The 20,527-nt window shown below is 45.4% G+C and overlaps 1 protein-coding gene across 1 annotated transcript in view; it reads right to left on the bottom strand.

Annotated features, from left to right (window-relative positions):
- Nucleotides 1–20,527, bottom strand: part of GALNT2 (polypeptide N-acetylgalactosaminyltransferase 2) — a 174,735-nt gene that overhangs the window by 74,551 nt on the left and 79,657 nt on the right. Inside the window, exon 2 of the mRNA XM_043926025.1 lies at nucleotides 8,139–8,232. Coding sequence (XP_043781960.1) covers nucleotides 8,139–8,232 — 94 coding nt within the window. The remainder of the gene's footprint in view (nucleotides 1–8,138; nucleotides 8,233–20,527) is intronic.

The raw sequence follows: 20,527 nt of genomic DNA, 5'->3' as shown, positions 1-20,527 counted from the left end.
TAACCAATCTGAAAAATCCCAGTTCAAGTCGAGTTTATCGTATGTGCCAAATACACACACAGTTGGTTCCCCTCACTTTTCTTCCCTGAGAGGCAGAACTGCTAAATATTGTGAGCATCAGTGGCAACTCCTACCCAGGATTTAAGACCTGCCACGCACTTCGCCATTCCCATCTCATTCATCTTTACGTGAACATAATTTCTGTTTCTTGACATCAAGTGTCTCTGGGGATGAAGCAGCAGCCGGTGAGAGCGGTGGGGTGAAGATCCAGCCAAGGATGGGAAGGACCTCCTAGCTGCCCCAAAACCTACCCAGGACTCTCCTTTCCTCACCCGCTCCATACCCACTCTCCAAGGTTCACCCCCTCACACGAGGTTCCCAATGAACACACGAGTGACACTGAGGTCTTGTAAAAAGCAAGAAGAAAATCTGCTCTCAGAGGGCAAGTCGTCTAAGGGTGGGAGCTCCTGGGCAAGAACCTCCACCAACAGCCATCCTCAAACCAGATGTCGGCCCTTCAAATGCAACTGGCCTGTTCCTTCTGTGTCACCTGCTACCTGCCAACCAGTCTCACCAATCAGATCAGAGATGCCGAGGAGACAAGAGGAGGAGATACAGGAGGGAGAATCACAAAGAGAAACTGATTTTTAAAACCCAAAAGGCTTTTCTGCACCCAGGGAAAAAAGATAAAACTTATCTCCATTAGACAGATTTTCAAAAAACAAAAAACTGATGAATAAATACTCTATTTGAAACACTCTGAAAGTCAGTATGTGAAGAAAAGAAATTCAGTGCTTCCAGCTGGAAAACATGATGATGAAGTAGAAACAATGGTCACAGAATCTAAGGGCAAAAGTCCTCTATCCTGGACCTGAAATGCTTTTGCTTACAGGGTGTGTGGTTAAAGCACACAGGAGGCCATTGCCTGGGGGCATCACTGCTGTCTCACATCTGCTCCTGCATCTCTCAGTGGGTTTTGTGGCCAGGCTGGGAGTCACCAGGTTGTCTGCCGCCTCCTTCCTCCCATCTGCCAGACATCCAACACCTAGGACGCAGGAAGCCACGGCATTCCCAAACAACCTACTCACAGAGTGGAAAGTGCTGTGACCAGTGGTTCCTTACAGACCACAGAATTCGGTCCATGCCCATCATCCTTGGAGAAAATATACTTCTTAACCATAACAAAATAGCTTCTAAAGGAAAAAAATCACACATATGATGGATGAGTAAGAAAAAACGTTTTAAACAAGAAAAGAAGATAAAGTCCTTTAAAGACAAAATAAAAGGATTTGGTGCATTCATCGAAAGTTATTAGTAATATTTCAAAAAAGAGGAAAATCAGTGCATTCCTATCTCTTTAAAGATAAAGAAATCAACTGTGTAACAGTTAAGAACATGAAAGCCCGGGTCAGTGCCACATCGATTTTAACTACTGGGTCTGACTGTAGCAAGCAGTTACATGTAGGATATGTCCTGAAGACAGCTTCTCCCTCTCTCTCCAATATGCCTTAAAGTCCAAGAGAACACTTGGTTTTATTAATATAAGACAACCCACAGAAAATCTCTCATTAATCCACACAGCAGAAGTTCATCCTGTTATCATAATATATAAACACTTAATAGCTAACTGTTCTGTTCAGATGCTCCCCACTACACGGGTAAAGCCTGATTCACATGGGAAAGAGCTGTGGTCTGGGGCTTCCGAGTCAGTGGGGAGGGAGGGGGCAGATCTAATGTAGATGTCTAATGCACACACACGCTCCCAAGTCAAGTGCAGCTGGAACCTGTGCTGGGTGTTACACAGGCCTGGACTCCCTGGACTGACAGTGTCCCAGAAAGAAACACTAATAATCAAACTCTCTGTCACCATTAAAGCAAGATTTCATGCACTAACTTCCTGTTTTCAGGAGTTTGTAAGTTATTACTCCAACCAAACAGATAAACAAACTGAAAAGCCAACAAGTCCTCTCAGATTGCTCAGAGAAGTGAGGTTACAGGGCAAACTGCTGCTCCCAAAACTGGGAAGACCAGCTGGTGGATCCAGAGAATCACGACTTCCCAGAGCAGCAACCTGTGGGAGGCAGAACCTGAGGAGGAAACCTGAGCGGCAGGGTGAACGGCTGGAGGCTCACTGTGGATTAGCCTGAGGGCTGAGGTCAGGGGCCCCCACACTTCTGTGAGCTTTACCTCCAGGAGCTTACCCGGGTTTCCCAGAGTGACCACTGGAGACAGAAGCCCTCATGCCTCCAGTGGAGGAAGGGAAGGAGCTGACCTGAAAGAGAAGGGGCACACTGGGGGCTCAGCAGTGAAGAATCAACCTGCAATGCAGAAGATGTGAGTTCGTTCCCTGAGTCAGGAAGATCCCCTGGAGCGGGAAATGGCAACCCACTCCAGTACTCTTGCCAGGAAAATCCATGGATAGAGGAGCCAGATGGGCTTCAATCCATTTGGACTGGAAGAGCTGGACATGACTTAACTAAATCACCATCTGTTGTTAGTAAGGCTTGCCCTCAAGAACCCAACCAACCGGGCTGTTATCAGAGCCAAATCAATCTGAAGGAAGGGAAATACCCAACTCCAGGGATTCTGACTATCCCATCCCACCTGAGTGGGAAAGCTGAGATGTGTTTGTGAAGTAGATGCCAGGGGCGGAGGCTCACTAGGAGACTGAGACCCGCCCACCATGGCACCAAAGATTGGGTTATAGGAGTTCCTCTTACCCAGGACATCGTATCTGGCTTTTAGGAAAAAAATTACAAGACACCCTGCAAAGGAAAAGGAATGCTTGAAGAGACAAAGCAAGCACCAAAATCAGACTCACATATGGCAGGATGTTGGAATTATCAGGCCAGAAATTTAAAGCAACTACAATTAATATGCTAAGCACTCTAACAAAAAAAAGTAGACAAAATGAAAGAAAAAATGAATACCGTAGGCAAAGAGATAAAAATTCTAAGAAAGAATTATAAGATAATGATAGAGATCAAAAATACTAACAGAAATGAAGAATGACTTTGAGGCGACTGGACATGGCTGATGAGACAATCTCAGGGCTTGGGAATATGACAACAGAAACTTCCAAAATAAAAACTAAAGATAAAAAACAAGACTAGGAAAAAAAAAACCCAAAACAAAACAGAATACCTAAGAACTGTTGAATAACTACAAAAGGTGTAAGAGGTTTAAGTGGTTCCACTTACAGAAAAAATAGAGAAAGGAATATAAGAAATATTTGAAGCAATAATGACTGAAAATTTCCTCATGTTAACTACACAGCAAACCACAGATTCAGCAAGCTCAGAGAACACCATGCAGGATAAATACAAAAAACTACACCCAAGCATACTCAAACTGTAGAAAATTAATCATAAAGAAAAAACCTTGAAGAAGACAGAGGGGGGGAAATAGCTTTACAGAAACAAAGATATGAATTATATCCAACTTCTCCTCAGAAACCATGCAAGCAAGAAGAGAGTGCAATGAACTATTTAAAGGGTTGAGAGAAAAAAAATCATCAACCTGGAATTTTGGACCCTGTGAAATCTCCAAAAGTGAAGGGGAAATAAAGACTTTCTCAAATCACAAAAACTGAGGGACTCTGTTGCCAGTAGACCTGCCTTGCATGAAGTGTTAGAAGAAGCTCTTCAGAGAGAAGGAAAATGATTTATGTCAGAAATGCAGATCTCTATAAAGAAAGGATGAGCATCAGAGAAGGAATAATTGAAGGTAAAATTACAACTTTAATTTTTCTTCTCTTCTTCTTAATTGATCTAACAGATGTTTGCTCAAAAATAATAATAGCTACCATATATTTGATTCTGTCTGCTTACATATGCATTTATGTATGTGACTGATATGTGTGACAGGAATGGCAGTAATGATACAAAGAATGGGGGGAGAGAGAACATTTTGCCGTTAGATACCTGTGCTGCGAAGCAGGATATTGTTGTCTGAAGTTAAACTTGGATTATCTGTAATAAAATGTAAAAACGGGAGAAAGTGGAATCATATAAAATGCTTAATTAAAACTACAAAAGGCAGACAAAGAGTGGAAGACAAAAGGATACAGAACAAAGAACAAGAGCAAGGGACAGACAAGAATAACAAACATGGCAGACATTGATACAACTCTACAATAATTACTTTACATTGTCATGATCTAAATACACCACTTAAAAGACAGACTGTCAGAATGGATAAAAAAAAAAACAAGCCCCAACTACCTACATGTTGTGTACAAGAAATCTACTTTAAATATAAAGACACATATAGATGAAAAGTAAAGGGATGGAGAAAAAGATACCGTTTCAATACTAATCAAAAGATGGCAGGAGGAGCTGTATTAGCTCAAACAGAACAAACTTCACACCAAGAAAAGTTACCAGGAATAAAGAAGGGCAATACGTAATGATAAAGGCGTCAACCTGCCGAGATGACATAATAATCCTTAATGTGTATGTGCCTAACAAGAGCATTAGAACACATGACACAAAAACTGAGAAACCTACAAGGAGGAACAGAATACATAGGTCAAAGAACAAATCTCAGTGAAATTAAAAAATATTCCGAACCAAGTAAGAATGGAAATACAATACCAAAATTTGTGTGATGCAGTGAAATCAGTGCATGACAAGAAAATGACAGCATTCAACACAATATGGAAAAGAAGAAAGATTTGAAATTAATCATCTAAGCTTCTACCTCAGAAAACTAGAAAAGTAGACTAAATCCTAAGTAAACAAAAGAAAATAAATAATAAAAATTACAAAGCTAAGAAATAGGAAAGAATTCTAAAAACTGGTTCTTTAAAAAGAGCAATAAAATCAATAATCCTCTAGTCAGGCTGGCTACCTATGAACAAACGGGAGAAGACACTAATTAGAATGTCAGAAATGAAAGAGGGTGCACCAGTATACAGATCCTGTGGACATTAAAAGGAGAATAAAGGGATACTGTGAACACCTCTATGCCTGCAAATTTGATAACCTAGATGAATGGACCAATTTCTTAAAAGACACAATCTCCAAAACTAAGACAAGAAAAAATAGGCAATTTCAACAGGCCTATATCTATCTTAAAAATTGAATCAATAGTTACTAACCTCCTATAACAAATGGCACTAGACCCAGCTACATTCATTGGTGAATTCTGCAAAACATTTAAGGAAGAAATTATACTAATTCTCTGTAATCTCTTCCAGAAGACAGAAGCAGAGTGAATACTTCCTACTTTATTTTATGAAGCCAGTGTTAACCCTAATAACAAAATCAGACAAAGACATTACAAGAAAAAAAAAAAATTTAGACCAATACCTCTTGTGTATATAAATACCAAAATCCTCAACAAAATACTGGCAAGTTGAATCCAACAATGTGTAAAAAAGAACTTTACACAATGACCAAATATGATTTATCCCAGGTATGCAAGTCTGGTTCAATATGTGAAAATCAGTTAACGTAATCTACCACACTAAGAAGTTAAAGCAGGAAAACCCCATGACCACAGTGACAAATATAGGAAAAGCATGTGATCAAACTCAACACTTGTTCATGATAAAAATTCTCATCAAGCTACCAACAGAGGGGAAACTTCCTCAACTTGGTAAAGAACATCTAAAAAAAACCTTCATCTAACATCATATTTAATGGTGAGAAACTAAAAGCTTTCCTTCTAAGATCAGGAACAGGGCAAGAATGTCTTCTCTCATCACTCCCTTTTAATATCACACTAGAAGTCCCAGCTAATGCAGTAAGAAAAGAAAACAGAACAAAAGGTATAATACAGATTGAGAAGGAAGAAATAAGACTGTCTTTGTTTGCAGGTAACATGATTGTCCATGTAGAAAAACCGAAAGAACCAACAACAAAAAATTCTTGGAACTGTTAAGTAATTATAACAATCCTTGCTATAATTGCAGGATATACAATAAATACACAAAAGTCAATTGCTTTCCTATAGTAAATGAACAAGTGGAGTTTAAAATTAAAAGCACAATATCATTTACATTAGCACCCTCAAAACAGAAATACTTTGTTACAAGTTTAACAAAATAGACACAAAAATTTATATGACCAAAACCAAAAAACTCTAATGAAAAAAATTTAAAAAGAACTAAATAAATGGATAGATACTCCATAATCATGAATTGGAAGACCCAATATTGTCAAAATGTCAATTCTTACTAACTTGATCTGTAGACTCAACACAAACCAAATCAAAATCCCAGCAAGTTATTTTGTGAGTACCAACAAACTAATTCTAACGTTTATATGAAAAGGCAAAACAAAAAACCAGAAAGCCCAACACAAGATTAAAGGGAAAGAACAAAACTGGAAGACTAACATTACCCAACTTCAAGATGAAATCTAAAGGGAAAGTAGTATTGGAAAGAATAAACAGACAGATCTTTGGAACAGAGAAGACAGCCCAGAAACAGACCCACATAAACACAGAGGAATAAAGGTAACAAGGAAACAGTGATGGCCTATTCAATAACTAAAACTGGAACAACTGGGTATCCATATGAAAGGAATAAAATCTAGGCACAGACCCTGCCACCTTAAACTCTTCTCAAAAATTAACTCAAAATGGATCACAGGCCTAACTATGGAACACAAAATAATAAAAATCCTAGGAGAAAAAACAGGAAAAAAAATCTAGGTAATCTTGAATATGGCAATGACTTTTTAGATATATTGAAGGTATAATCTATGAAGGAACTGATACAGCTAAACTTCATTAACTTAAAACTTTCTTCTCTGAGAAAGACACTGTCAAGAGAATAAGAAGACAAGCCACAGACAGAGAAAGTGTTTGCATATGATACATCCAATAAAGGACAATTATCCAAAATACACAGAGAACTCTTAAAAGTTAACAATAAGAAAATGAAGAACCCAGTTTCAATGTGGGCAGAAGACCTGAACAGACATTTCCACAATGAAGTTGTACGTATGACAGAAAAACATATGGTGGCTCTAGTGGTAAAGAACCCACCTGCCAATAAGCTATCACTTCCAACCTATTAAAAGGGCCAGACTAAAAACCAGGGACAATACCAATCGCTGGTGAGGATGTGGAGTCACAGGAACGCTCATTCACTGCTGGTGGGAGTGTAAAATGGTACAGACACTTTGGAAGATAGTTTGGTAGTTTCTTCTAAGTGTGTTCCTGCCATATGATCCTTGTATTAACCCAAATGAATTGAAAACTTATGTCCACACACAAAAAATTGAACACAGATGTTTATAGAAGCTTTATTCATAACTGCCAAAGTTGGAAGCAACCACGATATCCTTCTGAATGTCCTTCCTAGCTGAATGGATAAACAAATTGATATATCCAGACAACAGAATACTATTCACAATAAAAACAAAAGGGTTATCAAGCCACGAAAAGACATAGATAAACGCTCAATGCATGTTACTAAGTGAAAGAAGTCAGTATGGAAGGGCTACATACTATTTGATTCCAACTATGACATTCTGGAAAAGGCAAAAATCATGGAGACAGTAAAAGGATCCGTGGTTGCCAGGGGTTGGGGGAAGGAAGGATGGCTAGGCAGAGCCGAGAGGATTGCTAGGGCAGTGAAACTATTCCATGTGATCCTGTAGTGGTGCATGCATGTCACTGAACATAGAATACCACCAGTGAGTCCTAACATAAACTATGGTGGTTCTGATGTATCCGTGTTAGCTCATTGATTGTAACAATGTCTCATCTGGTGGGGGATGTTGATAGTGGGAGCGCCTGTGTGTGGGGGCGGGGAGTATATGGAAACCTCTGTACACTCCGCTCACTTTTGCTGAGAACCTAAAACTGCTCTAAAAAAATAAAGTCTGTTAAAAAAAAAAAATCAATGAACTGATACATACCATTGTGTATTTTTTTTAATTCTATTTTTTCTTTCAAGAAATTTTGGTCACCTTGCAGGAACGTCATTTCACAAGGCACTTAGGGCTTGAAGGAAGGCAGTAGAACGCTGCTCTAGGGCAGTGTCCCCCCTGCCTTGTGAAATCCACTCTCTACCTGACAGGGGAATCGCTCCAACGCCACATCCAGCTCACTCACAATGGGCAAGGCAGGCCCCCACCGCCAGCAGCCCAGGGCTGGCCTGGCCCTGGAGGCCGCTGCAGTACCTGGAGGGAGGGTCTCCATGCTGTGCGCCTTCTCGTCCCCATCGCTGTGATGAAGGTCTTTCTTTTTAATTGGGTCAATGTCGCTCCAGTCCTCCTGGGGGAGAAAAGATACCAAGTGAGTTGACAGGCTCCTGGAGCACACCTCCATTCTTCAGGTCAACCAACAGGGAGTCTTTCGAGGCAAGTGGGCGCTGGGGACACAGCAAGGTGACAGCTCCCGTCTATAAGATCGCACCCCAGACCTGCTCGGTGGTGGAGACCCGAGGACAGACGTGTGGGACCTGCTTTTCGTTCTCTGTTTTCTATGTGTAACACTTATGTATGGAAAGAAATACTCTGGAGACCTGGGGAGAGTGGAGAAGGGAGCCAGGGAAACTAGATTAAATAAGAGAATTCAATAGTGGCTAAATCAAAGCCACTAAAATCAGGGTAGCTCTTGGGATGCCTTCTACAGCTTAAGGGTACCATAGGACCAGAGTCTCCCTCGGGCAATTGCACCAGGCTCAGAGGTTGTTAAGTGATTTCTGTAATTCTACTGAATAATAGTGGAAGGAGGGGAAAGGATGGCCGAGCTTTCCTTCCGGCTAATAGGGCTACAAATTAAGCGCTTAATGTAAAACCAGATGATAGAAGCTCTGGCAGAATTTATTCAACTCATCTGCGCAAACAATTTACTCTAATCTATCAACACTAATCAAATTAAATAACAACCTCATGACCACAGAGCTAAATATATTTTTCAAGCACTTGGGACCTGATTTCTGTGAATACCATAAGAAAGGTTTCTGTATATACCCCCAAATCAACAATACCCCATGGCTCGTAATCCTCCCACACAGGCAGACGTCTGTGGGCCAAGCATCATCAACTGGCCATTTCCCCAGCAGATGCTATGAGGACGCCGTCTCCCTCAGGGGAAACCCAGCCAGTCTTGCTTGGATTTGTTCAGCCAGCATTCCTCCAGCCAGCAAGGGCTGTGTGACCACTAGACACAATTTGGCTCTAAACAATGTAAAGTGAGATCTGCAGAAAGAGTAATTCTCAGGGCCAAATCAGACATGGTTTCCCTAAATGCAACTGGCTCTGCCAGTAAGTTGTATTTTTATTCAAAAGGTAGAATAGTTACAGAGTAATTGGGCCTAAGCCGCCTCCTCTGGAGGCCAGCTTGTCCTTCAGTTGCTTTTGAGGTGAAATGAAGCTGGTTTATCCCAGCAAGGGAGGGATCGTGGGAGGAATGTCCCACCCACTTATCACAAGGCCTTCTCAGGCCTCCAAGTGGTATGACTTTTGAAGATCCTAGCTTCCCTTGTGGCTCAGCTGGTAAAGAATCTGCCTGCAATGCGGGAAACCTGGGTTCGATCCCTGGGTTGGGAAGATCCCCCGGAGAAGGGAAAGGCTACCCACTCCAGTATTCTGGCCTGGAGAAGTCCAAGGGCTGTATAGTCCATGGGGTCTCAAAGAGTCGGACACGACTGAGTGACTTTCACTTCACTTCACTTCACTTCACTTCAGCCCGCACTGTAACGAATGAATTAAAATGCATCTGGACCCCATCTGGGCTTCCCAGGTGGCACTGTTTATTGGTAGAACGCGCCTGCCAACGCAGGAGACGTGAGAGACTAAGAGATGGGGGATTGATCCCTGGTCAGGAAGATCCCCTGGAGGAGGGCACGGCAATCCACTCCGGTATTCTTGCCTGGGGAATCCCACGTGACAGAGGAGCCTGGTGGTCTACAGTCCATAGGGTTGCAAAGAGTTGGACATGGCTGAAGCAATTTAGCATGCACAGCACCTACTCCATTTAAATACTTTTTGCTGCAAAAAATTTTTTGAAGGATATTTATAATTTGACTTTTGAGATTACTTGGTTATAAATAAACTTTCAATTTACTATTGGCCAAGATTTCAAGACAATCTTGGCAACTGCCAGGGAGAGAGAGACTCTGACCTCTGTGCCTTCACAATATAAGGAGACATGTGAATACTAAATCCAGCAAGTAATGAAGCTACCAGAATCACACTGTGTAGACTTCTAATTAATTAAGCTTTATTAATTTTTGTTTTGTAGCTTGCTGGTAACATTTTGTGGCTAATAACTTTTTCCCACAGGCATCTGGCCTACTACACACACTGGCTAACCAATCACACCATTTAACCTTGTACTTGAATAAAATCAAAAGTAAACAAAAAGCGAATTGCCGCAGGTGGGGCCACCACACTGTAATGTTCACCACATCAACGTTGGTAAGTCAACCATCAACATTTTCTCAGAAAATAAACGTCATCTTCTTCGCCCAAACAATATTGACCGGTCCGTATGTAAAACTCCCTGACCTGTCTCTACACTTCCCCGCCCCACCCCGGCCATGTGGCAACGAAGCGAGCCCACCATAGAACTGAGGCCAAAGGTGAGGGCCGACTCTATAACGAGGGCACCGCAAAGTCCCAGCGGTGACGGGATGCTAAGCACCAGTGATGAACACCGAAGCACCAGGCACTGCTCGAAGATACCTTTTCATCCTGGCAACGAGCCTGCCATTTTATCAGTCCTATCCAGCAACAGGGACACAGGGGACCAGAGAGCTTAAGCAAACTGTCCAGGTCATACAACGGGCAGGCAGCTCAAGTCGGCCCTTTAGAAAGCAGGATGTGGATGGCCGGCCAGGGCCCAGCTGGAACCAAGTTACAGGGGCCTGATTTCTCACAGTATCACAAAAATCCAAGAATGGGTGTCTAGGGAGTCATCCACAAAGGACTGTTTAGTCCTGCACTCAGTCAAAAAGGGCAAGTCACCACATTGACTACCTGCTCCGAGAGGAGGGTGGGGAGGGGGAGGAGGGGACAAGGAGGAGGGAGAGGGGAGGGAAGAGGAGCACTTAGGCAGCTAACACTCACCGGGCACTTGCTAGGGCTGAACCCCATCCTAGACCCTGCCCACCTGTCCATGCTCCTTACAATGCTAGTACTGTCCCATTCTGCCGATGAAAAGGCTGAGGCACCAATCGCGGAGTCAGAGCACATTGCAAGGCTGGAGTCTAGCCCAGCGCTCAGAGTCTCAAACCTCCCCGTGTCCCACCCCGTCCACCACCACCACAGTCAAACCTGGGGAACAACACTGCATTTCCTATTCCCCTCAGGACGTGATAGGGCACTGTAAATTCCTGTAGGTCGGGCTGGCTCATCAGAGCCACTGGCTGAGATGATGCCCACACAACTGTCTGCCGCAGGTCTGCCCATCCATGGCTTGTCACCACCCCATGTTGTTGCTGGACATTTGGGAAGGGCTGAGGGCAACCCACTCCAGTGCTCTTGCCGGGAGAACCCCATGGACAGAGGAGCCTGGTGGGCTATAGTCCACGGGGTGGCAGAGTCGGACACGACGGAAGCGACTCAGCACAGCAGCACGCGGTGCAGGTGACGCCCACCCTGGGACATCATGACCCGTGCCTGGGGCCGCTGCCCCTCAGCGGAGCCCAGAGCAGACCCCACAAGGAAAACGAGGGAGCAGAGAGACAGGGAGGAGGTCGGAGACCAGTGTTGTGGGAATGTCACTCTGCTGTGGTGACGGAGGCCGAAGGTGAGGCGGCTGGGCTGGGGGCGCTGCTGGGGGGTCGCAGGTGGGAGGGAACTGGCATGGGGTCAGTCATCCACAAGACACGCGGGGAAGTCATCAGAGGAGGGCAGGGGTGGCACTAGGAAGGAAGAGGAGTCTGTCCTGGAGATGCTGGGTTGCCCCGAGACACCACAAGCAGGGAAAGAGATGGGAGGAAGGCGACCGGAGTGAGGACATGGTCCAGGGAGGCCAGAGGGGCTGGCATGCCGGGGACGGGCAAGACTCATGGCATGCTGAGATGAGGCCTGGCCTGGGAGCCGGAGCCCTGGGCTCTGGCCATGGTTTCGCTTTGCTGGTGGTGGGGTCTGAGTAAGAGGCCTGCCTTCTCGAAGATGGGGGTGTGGGGCTAAAGCACTGCAGAGCCCCCGGGAGTCCCAGGAGACAGACCCAGGTATGAGCACTTGATCACACGTCCTGCCTGGAATCCACTAAAAGTCAATATCTAAAAGCAACACAGGTCCTTTCAAGGCAGAGGATCGGCATGGTCTCCGGCACATTTCTTTTGTACCCATAGCACCCAGCATGGGGGTGGTCTTAGGGTAACTGCTCAATAATAAATGCAATCGAAAAAAAATCCTCACTCTATTTACTCAGATTAATTTTACTGGCTTTGCTCACTTTGCAGAGGAAACTTTTCATTACAACCATCCCCCTCACACATTTACACATATCGTAAGACACACACTCATCAGTGGAGGCTCCATTTAAAAATGGAAACACTGAATATAATCATACGGAGTGGCTCCTTCACCCAGTATCTGCTGGTATCCAGGATGCGCCGCCGGTGGTGTTTTCTCTGTGTTAAGAGAAAATGACGCAGGGACAGACAGAGCCTCTTTTCAGTGACAAGCATAAACTGCTCAGGTTAGTGGAGTAATGATGTGGTTTGATGCTGGCTGGGTCAAAAGTTGCAGAGAATCCAAAGCCTGTGATCCGACCCATAAGCCTGCTTTTATTTCCCAGGAAGCAGCTCCACCTCTGCTGTGCTCCTCCTGCCCAAAGAGGGATGCTGACACTGACTATGTAACGACTCACCCACACTCGGAAGACGCTGCAGATACACGCACACCAGGCGGGCGTGGTGGTTCTAAGTGAAAGCTACATTCTGTCAGGAAATGTGGGCTCTCTGCTGACCAGACTGAGGGGAGGCCACTGGCCCCGCTTGACTTCATCGTTTGGACTAAGCCCTGGATACACTCACATGCCGCCTCAGAAAGATGCAGAAAGCATCGACCAGGGCACCGAGACTCTCCCTTTTCAGATGGCATTTGGCCTGATACTTCAAACACGAGCTACTGCCCTCCTACTCACTGACTTACCTGCCAGGTAGTTATTACTACTAGATACTTGAATTTGGTTAGTTTTCAGTCCAAAAGCTCAAGGTACGCATTACTCTTACGAATGCATACAGCAGAAGCAGTCTATTGAAGTTCAAGTGGAATTAAATCAGGCCATGAATGAGATCAAATGAAAATAAACAACTGAAAAATGCCTATTTATCTACCATAATTAAAGAGTATGGCAGCCAAAATCCATCCTATTTCTAAGTAGATAAAGGAGCAATGACTTTTAACAAAATGACGTTAGTTTCAGAAACAAGTAAATCCAATAGGTTGGTTTGTTGAATAGTTATGAAAATTAAGGGTAAACAGGCTTAGTTATTAAAATAACTTTCTGCAGTATATTTCTAATGTGATCTGTCTCTGTTTCAAAATAAGAGGAAATAAATAAAACGTGGGCTTGGTGTTTGCCTGAGACAAAGCGTCAGTCTTGGTGGTGGGGGGCTGGGCCAAGAGGGAGGGCGGAGGGGGGCTTGGACAGAGGTGGGAAGCAACCGTCGGGGTCGGGGCACAGCCAGTGTCAGGCGACCCCTGAGGCTCAGCAGGCAGCCTCCACCTTGCTAAGGGCACTAGGTCAGCCCTCACGTCGCAGGTGAGGGGACAGTCAGAAGGGCTGGGTGACTTCTTGTTGTTACCAGCCGCTGCCAAACAGGTCCCCTCAAACTTCGTCACTTAGAACAAAAAGCACTTCATGCCTCACACACCATCAGAAAGCCAAGATCTGTCTGGTTCTGGCCCACAGTCTCTCACGGACCAACACGGCAGCCGGGGCCGGGGCCATCTGAAGGCCAGAAGGGGCCCAGGGCAGCTTCCAGTGAGTGAGCTGGGAGGGGAGAGGGGTGTCGGGGCGAGGGGGTCCCAGACCCCTTCTGAGAGGAGGCAGGCATAGACGAGGCCACGTCCCAGACGGACAGAAAGCTGCAGCACCCAGTGGCTACTCACATGTGCAAGTCTGTGCAGCGAGCTGTCACTCCGCCTCACCTGACCTCTTCACCACCACCCAACACAGAGACTATTCCCCCATGGTAACACGTGTGAATTATGAACCACCACCAAAATAAACATGCCTGCACATATAAAACCAGATTACAAAGAATAATCGTATATGGCTAAACTATCAAAGGCTGCCTTCACAAAGTTTAAATGCCTAATGCAATATTTGTTAGCCAAGGTAAAAATATCACTGGGGAGGAGAAAAAGAAAATAAACAGGTTGTTTTCACTCCCTGCTTACTGAAATACATTTTGTCACCATTAAATTCCTTCAGCTGACTAGACCGTATGCTCAGAGGCAGATCAAATTACCAAAAATACCATCTGAATGACTTCTTGAATCTTTTCTCATCAAATGTCTACTTTTCACCGTTATTTAATGACTGTTCAGTAATTGCCACCACCAGGAACAACATTCTAGTTTGGGGGGGAAAAAGCCAGGTTGCCAGATGTGTTAAAAAGATGTGATAATTTCTCTTTCCGCAGCCCATTTCTTAAGAGCACATTGCCAAGCTAAGAACAGAAAATTGCTAAGCAGTTTGCTTGAAAGCAAATTTTAAACAGTGGATGTAGTTTTCTGTTGAAGACCTAGACCCCTACCCCCAGAACTCTCCCTCCAAAGTGATCACAGCATAACTGCAGAGTCCTCCAACACTTCAGGTGGCGGCCCCCCAGGTGGTGCAGGGAGCAGTCAGGCCCTCTCACCAGAGGATGAGGAAGCCGCTGATAGAAGGAAATGCGTCTATTCTTTCTACCTAGGGCGTGTAACCCACTGACAAGGTGACAAAAGGAGTTTTAACTCATTGAGAAAGGGTCCTGAGCAAAGAAGGCAAGAAGGCTTGGACGGGGCCCCTCAGCTGGGTTAGGCTCTCTTAAAACTAGAAGCCTGTATTCCGGCTGACACTGGCACCTCTGCATTTGTAAAAGAGAGTAGCTTCTGCTTCTAAATCAGAGTCCCCACTGGAATGGTTTAAGAGGAAGAATGTTCGCTTCCCTCCCTGTCATCACTGGAGGAGGAAGGGGGATACCAAGTAGTGTACAGACCACAGCAGCACTGGGCCCCGGCCCCCGCCCCGCCTGAACACGCGTCCTGAGTGCAGCAGCGATGGGCTCTGCCCCAGGTCGGCCAGCTTCATCACTTAGGGACCCGCTGGCAGAACAGGCTGTTCCACTGGAGGAAGAGCGCAGGCCAGCTTCCAACAGCAACCACCCGACCTTCACTCACATGACAGTCAACAGGGGTGCGAGTAAAAGAATCAGGATCTGCAAGGCAAAAGAGCTGGAGAATGAATGAGACGGCAAGGCCAGCCTCCCAGACGCCAGGACTGCCCTCGCCTGCTTCATTGCAACCTCCGAGCTTGGGGTCTAGTCTTGGGTGTTTTCTAGGAGGTTCCCAGGCAGCTCTAATGCACAGAGTGGAGAGCCCCTGGCTTGACTGATGCTCTTAAAGTTTCACACTCCTTACTCCAACCTGGCCCAAGAAACTCAGTGGGAGAGGGGCAAGTTTCTGCTGTGGGTTCAAAGTCACACACTGCTTCACACAGAATCACTTGCTCATAAGTAAGCCATCTGTTACGATAAAGGTCATCCGTTCACTTTTTTACTGTGTGTCCCTCAGAGAAAAGCAGGCTGTGAGAGACACCGTCGTTCCGTATTTGGCAGCTGGAACAATGGCTTGTACTAAAGTCACGAGCTGCAGTAACCCCATGACGCATCCCCTGCTATCTAACCTCGCTAACAAGCAGAGCACCTATCGCACCGCCCTGCACACTCCCTCCACACATGGTCCATCAGTTGCTTTAATTTGGTGAAAATCTTCCTGTTTGAATCCCTGAGGCAATACAGATGGACGTCTGTCAGCGCTGCAGCCTCCCCCACCTGGAAGCTTGGCACCTGGAGCACCAGAGGCAAGGTCTGGACACGTGCTGGCCTGACAAGTCAGTCCCAGCCCAGCCCCATCACCTGAGGCTGCCCAGGGTGCCTCTCTGGGACTCAGACCCAATATGCAACATGGAAACACCTCTATCCCAGCCCCTGAAATGACATAACTGGCAGGGCCCCAGCGAATTCTCACATCATTTAAATTCTGAGTCCATGTTCACTGACAACATTTAACCTCCTTTTTCCATTATGAAGACCCAGTCTTTACTCCTCTTTTGATTATCCTACTCCAACCACTGAACTTCCTCCTTTCTGCCCATAACGAGCTCATTCTTGGACTTGCCAAAATATATTCATATTTTATCATTCATATGTTAACATTCATATTTATATTTTATTTATTTATTCATATTTTATCATTCATATTTTAACATTCATATATTATCTCGTATGTTACACTCCCAAACCTGTGGTTGATGTTGTTTAGCCGCTATATAACCCACCAGCCTCCTCTATCTCATGGGATTTCCCAGGCAAGAACACTGGAGTGGGTTGCCATTTCCTCCTCCAGGGGATCTTCCTGACCCAGGGAATGAACCCTCTCTCATTTCCTGCATTGGCAGGTGGATTCTTTACCACTGAGCCCCCAGGGAACCCCCCTTAAACATGTAACTTCAGATTAGTCACGAGAAAAACATCAAACCCCAAATGAGGGATATTCTACAAAATCTCTGACCAGGCCTCCTCAAAACTATCAAAATCATCAAAACAAGGAAGGCAGGAAACCACTGCAGCCCAGAGGAGCCTAAGGACATACAATGACTAAATGAAATTGGTACCTGGACAGGCTGTTGAAACAGAAAAAGGACATTAAGGAGAAACGCAGGAAATCTGAATAAAGTAGTTAATAATAACATTATCAATACTGGTTCTTTAATAATAAGGGACTGGTTATAGTTGGCATGGGAACTCTGTACTATGTTCCCATTTTTTCTGTAAATCTAAAATTGCTCTAAAAATAGTGTGTGCATAGATCTTACACCTACATAAAAGGAAAATAATCACATTAAACACTCTTGTATTTATTAATTGTGTATTTCTAGGGCATCTGTCCAGTTTTAATGGCAATGTTAAGCCCTCTCCACATCCTTCAGGGAACTAAGGTGTGAGTCAGCATTTCCTGATTTTAAAGCCAATGTTGTAAGGCGACACACACCTAGGAGCAAGCTATTTCACACCACAATCCTCTTCCCAGAGCAATCAATCCACCTCCCACCCCCCCCACCCCCAAAGCAGCAGGTGGCCCAGGGCAGAGGGAGCACCAGTAGGACTATTAACATTCCTTATTCCTCGGAAGGAGTTTATGATGCAAGACAGCTCCTGGGCCAGGTCCTAAACATCCATGCAGTGGATGATGGAGCAGAGCCTGCAGGTGAGCTGACTGCCTGCCATTTACGGCCTCTTTCTCTGTCACGTGGGCTGATTCCACCTCTTTCTTCCCGTAAGCAGGAAACAAACGGCTTCTCCTGTTAGGAGTCTGCACACAGCCCCTTAACTGCTGCTTCTCTTCCTGTTCTGGGATTCTTAACATTAGCTGAAGCAGCAAACTTGACTCAAAAATGTCTTTTTACAAAAACAAACAAACAAACAAACAAAAAAAACCCAAAGGGTTTTAGAAAGATTTTCCCCCATGACTTACGTAAAAGTCAAAAAAAATTTTTTTAATGTTAAAAAATAATTTCCAACAGAGGGGAAAAGCGGCAGGAGTGAAGTTCCGCAAGCAACAGCCCAGCCAGCACCGAGAGGCACTGCAGTGAGAAGCGGGGACACCCTGAGCAGCCTCGGATCACGGCGCGCTCCCCTCCACCTCCAGGAGCCACACCATGCCACCAGCCTCCTGTACGCTCGCCGCCTCCAGGACACCGCCCCACCGCGGCACCCAACCTCCGGGTCAGGGCTCTAGAGGCTCAGCTGCGTTCCCCCTCGCTTGGGCTCCCAGGTGGACGAGGGCGCATAGCACTGGCTGCAACACCACCTCCTAACCAGTAGGTGTCGCCAGCCCGCACTTCATCCCCACCACCGGTCCTCACCGGAGGGGCCCCCGGCCAGCTCAGTTCCAGGGAACCACCTGAGTCAGAAGTGGCTCCAGGAGGGGATGGGTGAGACCCTCCATGGACTCCAAATCTTGGGTCTGCTTTGAAGAGCGTCTGCAGGGGAAAATGTTATGTGAAGGACTCCAAAGGAACCCAGGGTTAGAAACTTAACCACATGGATTTTTAAAAAAATAAAACTAGTGAATGTGGCTAGAGGACCAGAAATACCATGTAGGAGGCACATCTCAAAAGACATATGTCGTATGCAACCAAGAAATAAACTCGTGAGCATCTCAGTGAGATGTGGGGAGACATTTGCTGAAGTTTCTAGCAAATGAGCAACAGTAAATGGGAACTGTACAGCATTTTTATTAATTTAAAATTTACATGTTCTCATTAACCTTCCCTTGATTTATAGTTCAATGGCTAATTGCCATGTGAGTATTACCCAAAGAGTTGGACACGACTGAGGGACTGAACTGATTACCCAAAAACTCCAGAAGGGTTGTCTTAAATCGATTTTTCTCAAAAGGTCTTTATTCATTTCAAACTCCTCTTTTAAAATGAATTTGTGCCAACAGCACACTCATGCCTCGTTAGCCCACTTCACAGATAAGTGACCCCTGGGAACGGGGGCTCATGTGGTACTCTGGAGTCTGGATTCCATTTGAACCCATTGTAAAATGTTGGTTTTGCCACAGCTCCAAGCTCTTTTTCTACAAGATTATTTAGACCACGTTACAGAATCCAGATGCAGCACCCCTAATGTGAATAAGCTGTAGCAGGACTCTGTACAGACAGACCCACCGCCAAGAGGAGTAGGGAAGCCAGCCTGCTGGGCAGGCTCCAGGGGTGCTTGCTGCGTGCCTCTCCCGCTTATATGTTCTGCATGGGGCAAGGTGCGCAGCCCCTGCCAGGGACAGACAGCGGGATTCTTTATCTCTGGCACACTTATTTACATGTCCATTTTCTGCCTGGGATGTCTTCCGCACGATTCCAGTATGTGTTATTACAACATGGGCTACAAATGTCTCACTATCTTATTTAAAAGGAAAAGGATTGGGTGTAAATTAGTTGAACTTGACTGGAAAGTAATTTGGCACCATATATCAAGAACTGGAAAGACACAGAATCGTTAAGCTGAGAAATCTTGTTTCTGTGAATTTATCCTCATGAACTAACCCAAAATAAGGAACAAATTTTATGCATGGATGTTGCAGCATTGTTCATAAAAGAAAAAATGAAGAAACTTAAAATATTCACCGACAGGTTGGTTAAATTATGTCACAGCCCCTCAAAAGAATATTAGGCAACCATGAAGAATTATAAAGGCCACCCAGTTATATGCAAAATGCATATAATACATTAAATGAAAATGCAGGAGACAAAGTTTTACATATACAATGAAACAAGCTATAAAAAAAAAAGTATCCATATAGATAAGCCTGGAATGAAATGCACTAAAATAAAACATGGCTGTATTGAGTAGAGAATGATGAGTGTTGTCTCCATGTCTTAAATTTTGTTATATTTTTAAATTACTTTCATGAATAATAAATTTTAACACAGGCATGTTTAGGTTGGAACTTCAAACCTACCCAATATGTCATATCAATGACACATCAGGCCCACACCTGGCCTGAGGCTACGAAAGCCACCCAAGATAGCACAGGAGCCGCTTCCAGAAACAGGAGTGCGCCTGACCCTGCATCCGTGCTGTGTGGTTGAGGCAGTACTCCAGAGCCCACGCAGGCCACCCCTGCCCTGGGGCTGGGGAGGGCTGAGTGGGCGCGCTGGCCTGGGCAGGGCTCGGGGCCTCCAGACTCTGCTCCCGCAGGCCTGCGGAGCGCCCAGCTGCTCTGGGTCCAGCCTTTCCCCCCTGAGTGTTTTTCCCCAAGAAACTGGTCAGCAAAAGCTTGAGCTGATGATCCTCTGTGCTTGCGGCCACAGCTGGCACGGATCTGCCAAACAAAGGGGTAGCTGGACCTTCTCACGAGCTCCCTGGCAACCACACGCAGAGACCACAGCCCATTGTCCTTCCAGGCCCGTCACTGACCGTCCTGACAGAGGACATGGGGTGGGAATCATGACAGGGACGCCGCCCCCCAGAGCTGATGCTCTGAGAGATTCCAGCTCACACGTCCTAGGCCAGCTGTGGGCCTGTGTCCCAGCCACTCTTCACACGCCCCTGAGAAGCAGGGTTAACGTCCACAGTGAAAAGTGAGAAACCCGAGAACCAAAGGGCCTGAGTCAGGAGCAGGCAGCCAATGGGCAGTGAGGGCACCAGAGTTCACACTCTGTCCACAAGGCCAGGCCGGCCCTGGGTGGTCTGACCATCCCCTGCCCTTCTGGGAGCTTATAATGACCAAGCCTGGTTCAGCGGCCTGCCTCACTGGTCTGGCCTGAGACGGGACCCACAATAACTCGGGGCAACCCACTCTTGTCTTCCCTTATTCAACTTCAAAAAAAT

The sequence above is a fragment of the Cervus elaphus genome, chromosome 15, assembly GCF_910594005.1.
Source record: "Cervus elaphus chromosome 15, mCerEla1.1, whole genome shotgun sequence".
Taxonomy (NCBI): Eukaryota; Metazoa; Chordata; class Mammalia; order Artiodactyla; family Cervidae; genus Cervus; species Cervus elaphus.
The sequence above is the reverse complement of the archived record's forward strand: the minus strand, read 5'-3'. Positions and strand labels throughout refer to the sequence as shown.